Source organism: Sinocyclocheilus anshuiensis, unplaced genomic scaffold (genome assembly GCF_001515605.1).
Source record: "Sinocyclocheilus anshuiensis isolate Anshui unplaced genomic scaffold, SAMN03320099.WGS_v1.1 scaffold1826, whole genome shotgun sequence".
Taxonomy (NCBI): domain Eukaryota; kingdom Metazoa; phylum Chordata; class Actinopteri; order Cypriniformes; family Cyprinidae; genus Sinocyclocheilus; species Sinocyclocheilus anshuiensis.
Window position 1 is genome coordinate 660309 of NW_015542582.1, and position 4425 is coordinate 664733.

The 4425-nt window shown below is 32.9% G+C and overlaps 1 protein-coding gene across 5 annotated transcripts in view; it reads left to right on the top strand.

Moving 5' to 3' along the window:
• Window positions 1-4425, top strand: part of LOC107694434 (cyclin-dependent kinase-like 5) — a 65351-nt gene that overhangs the window by 40401 nt on the left and 20525 nt on the right. For all 5 annotated transcript variants that reach the window (XR_001634871.1, XM_016494127.1, XM_016494125.1 and 2 more), the window contains exons 4-6: window positions 1738-1783; window positions 3789-3925; window positions 4015-4135. Coding sequence is in view for 4 of the 5 variants with exons in the window: in XM_016494127.1 (XP_016349613.1) it covers window positions 1738-1783; window positions 3789-3925; window positions 4015-4135 (304 nt within the window). In the remaining variant the exon portion in view is untranslated. The remainder of the gene's footprint in view (window positions 1-1737; window positions 1784-3788; window positions 3926-4014; window positions 4136-4425) is intronic.

Genomic DNA, 4425 nt, shown 5'->3' on the forward strand with positions numbered 1-4425 from the left:
GTGGAACCCCAAACGCAAAGTAAATGAAGTCAATCTTAACAGAAAAATTAGATGTAAAGATAATCAAATGCCTTTCCGTAGGTCAGGCCATTTCAGGAAAAGCCTTCAATGAAATCTGCCTGGTGTTTCCTTCAAAGTTTAATGTTACTCGTGCTGTTTTGTGTTGTATTAGAGGCTGTGTTTCTGCTCTGTTCTGTGCTGAGCTATGCTGCTGATCTTGGTGTAGTATTGATGCCCTGCTGCCCCAGGTGTGTGTATGTGAGTGAGTGTGTGTGCGTGCGTGTGTGTTTGAGGTGGTTGCGTGTGTGTGTGTTTGAGGTGAGTGTGTGTGTGTGTGTGTTTAAGGTGAGTGTGTGAGGTTAATAAATGTGCCGTCGTCAGCGTTTGCAGCACCTGTGATGAGTTTGTGTTCAACATAAACAAGCACAAAGCCTGAGGGAGCAAACACAAACACACGTATGAATACACACATAACATGCTCTCAGAGTCGGTGAGCTGTGTTCGGTGGCGTCGGCTGGATCTGTAAGGGTCTGTTTTTCTGTAAAGCGTGAATCTGGAGCACTGAAGGATGCTGGGAGGATACAGAGACACCCAAAGTGTAAAATAGGCCAGAGAGAGAGTGTGTGTGAGTCCTTTAGTTCCCCTCAAACACACACACGCACACACACACACACACACGGTCCAAAACACTCGCCAAGAATAATGCGAGTAAAAAGGGCTTTGCGGAGTACTGAGCTGGTCTCCATATGTTTGCTAACCATCTGCTGCACATTTATTAGGAATACGGCTGTAATTGAACGGTAAGAACAACAGCGACTGTCAGCGATGTCAGTGACGCGAGCGATTCACCGGCTAATAATAACAGGGTTTATTACCTGCTAAAGCCTTTTAGCGTTAGAAACGTTTGAGGAAAGCGGTCTCTTCTGCTCGCCAAGGTTGCATTTATTTAATTAAAAATACAGAAAAATGTTGTAAAATTGTCAAATGTATAAAAATTAAAATGAGCTGTTTTCTATGTGAATATCTGTTAAACTGTAATTTATTTCTGTAACAGCGACTGTCAGCGATGTCAGTGACGCGAGCGATTCACTGGCTAATAATAACAGGTTTATTACCCGCCTTTTAGCGTTAGAAACGTTTGAGGAAAGCGGTCTCTTCTGCTCGCCAAGGTTGCATTTATTTAATTAAAAATACAGAAAAATGTTGTAAAATTGTCAAATGTATAAAAATTAAAATGAGCTGTTTTCTATGTGAATATCTGTTAAACTGTAATTTATTTCTGTGATCAAATCTGTATTTTCAGCATCATTACTCCAGTCTTCAGTGTCACATGATCTTCAGAAATCATTCTAATATGCTGATTTGCTGCTCAAGAAACATTTCTGATTATTATCAATACTGAAAACAATTGTGCTGCACAATCCCACATTTTATTTTTCAGGATTCACAGATGAATAGAAAGTTCAAAAGAACAGCATTTGTTTGAAAGAGAAATCTTTTGAAACATTATACATGTATTTACTGGCACTTCTGATCATTTTAATGCGTCCTTGATGAATAAAAGTATACATTTTGTAACAAAAATACATCTTACGGTCTACAATCCTTTCAATGGTAGTGTACATGTAAAATATTCCTTGTGATAAGGACAAAACTGTGCATATATTTGAAGAAAAACACATTGAAGATGTCAGTATTTATGGCTGCTAATTGTTCAGTTTTGTTTCTCTGTTGCAGGAGACTAATGAAATCGTGGCCATTAAGAAGTTTAAGGACAGTGAAGGTGAGTCTCCTGCTGTGTGTCCAGACCGTCTGTCTGTGACATCATGATATGCAGCTCATGAATATTAATAAGGCTCCGCTAATGATAGATACTGTAAGCATGACGTATTAATCTGAAGATCAGATTTATAGAAGAGCATTTGTTATAAACATTCTATATCAAAATAATAATATAAATTATTTAATTTAATTTAACAAATTGTGATTAGAAATTAACATGCATAAAATATGCATTTCTTAAATTGCAGCTTTATAGAAGAGCATCTGTTCTATATCGGAATATTAATAATAATAATATAAACATTACATAAACATTACATGCATACATTTAACATCAAATTATAATTAGAAATTAATATACATAAAATAGGCTTTTTTTTTATAATTACAACTTTACAGAAGAGCATTTGTTCGATAAACATTCCATATCGGGGAAATTTTTTATTTTTATTTTTTATTAATACTTTAATATGCGTAAACTTCCATAAACACACAGCTTTGTCTTCGTACTCTGTTCCAGTGCTAAAACTAAAATTATTAAAATCATGTTTTGTTAACTGAAATAAAGCTGAAATAAAATAAAATGAAGAATAGTATAAATATTGGGTGCAAAACTATATTAGAAATTACTAAAAGACATTTAAGTTAAAGCACTAAAATTACTAACTGTAAATAAATTAAAACTAAAACAAATAAAAATATATATTAAACTGGACAACTATGAAAAATATGAAAGTTAAATAATTAAAATAAAACCTGAAAATATAAAATAAAATTCAAAATATTAATAAAAACTATAAGTAGTATATAAATAATACTAAATTAACTGAAATAAAATGAAATAAATTATAATATAAATATTAGATGAAAAAACTACATTGCAAATACTTAAAATTAGGGCTGTCAATCGATTAAAATATTTAACCGCGATTAATCGCATGACTGTCATGAGTTAACTCGTGATTAATCGCAACTTAATCGTACATTTTTATCTCTTCTAAATGTACCTTAAATTAATACTTTTCAACATTTTCATCTACTGTAATCAACATGGTCACGGACAAATATGGATGCTTTATGCAAATGTATGTTTATTATTAGCAAAACCATACTCAACGTAGAGCATGAAGACTAGACATGGTCATAGATGTTTTTCAAAGAACTTGTCTATTAAACACATGAAAAAAAGAACATAGAAAAACCAGGTTTCCATTACTTCTCTTTCTTTGCACTGAGCAATACTTACACAAGCTTGTTTACATTATTTGCAGGACAATTCATTAATTGCAGTGTTAAGTCGCTGGGGTATATTTGTAGCAATAGCCAACAATACATTGTATGGGTCAAAATGATCCATTTTTCTTTTATGCCAAAAATCATTAGGATATTAAGATCATGTTCCATGAAGATATTTTGTAAATTTCCTACCGTAAATATATCAAAACTTAATTTTTGATTAGTAATATGCATTGCTAAGAACTTCATTTGAACAACTTTAAAGACGATTTTCTCAATATTTGGATTTTTTTGCTTCCTCAGATTCCAGATTTTCAAATAGTTGTATCCCTGCCGAATATTGTCCTATCTTAACAAACCATACATCAATGGAAAGCTTATTTATTCAGCTTCAGATGATGCATAAATCTCAATTTCAAAAAATTGACCCTTATGACTGGATTTGTGCTCCAGGGTCACATATATTTAAATGTAAAAATTAAATGTCAATCAAAAATAATATAGACATTTAATAAATACATTGAAATCTGAAAATATAAAATAAAAGCCAACTCAAAAAAATGAATAAGAACTGTAATTAGTATATAAATAATACTAGTTACACTTAAGTAATGTTTTATGTTGTGTTACAACTGAAACAAAGTAACTAATTATGTTCTATTTTTGTAATTGAAAGTGACAAATTAGTTTCTGGTTTCTACTGGTTTTGTGACATTTCAGTTTACATATAAAAAGTACTGCATGTTGACTTCTTGTGGCTCTCTGCTCAGAAAATGAGGAGGTGAAGGAGACGACCATGCGTGAGCTGAAGATGCTCCGCACGCTGAAGCAGGAGAACATCGTGGAGCTGAAGGAGGCGTTTCGGCAGCGAGGGAAGCTGTACCTGGTGTTTGAGTACATGGAGAAGGTGAGATGAGACGGAGAGCGCTGAGATGCTCGGTCCCTGTTCTCCTGATGTGGTTTGTTGAGGTGATTGTGTGTGTGTTTGTGCTGCAGAACATGCTGGAGCTGCTGGAGGACATGCCTAACGGAGCTCCGCCGGAGAAGGTCCGGATCTACATCTACCAGCTGATCAAAGCCATCCACTGGTGCCATAAGAACAACATCGTCCACAGAGGTCACAGAAAACCAATTAGAAAAACAAAATCACTTATATTTTAATGATTTATTTAATTATTAAATCTGCAGAGGTGTGAGACCACCTGCAATAAAATAAATAATATTTTAATACAATAAAAAAATTAAATAATTAAAAAATAATATAAATAATTCTAAATGTAATTTTTTTGAATAAAATATAATTGATTTATAAAATAAATATTAAATATTTAATTATATTATTTGATTTTTAGCATTGTCCATAGAGATGTTAGACCACCTGTAATACAATTTTTATTTTATTGTAAT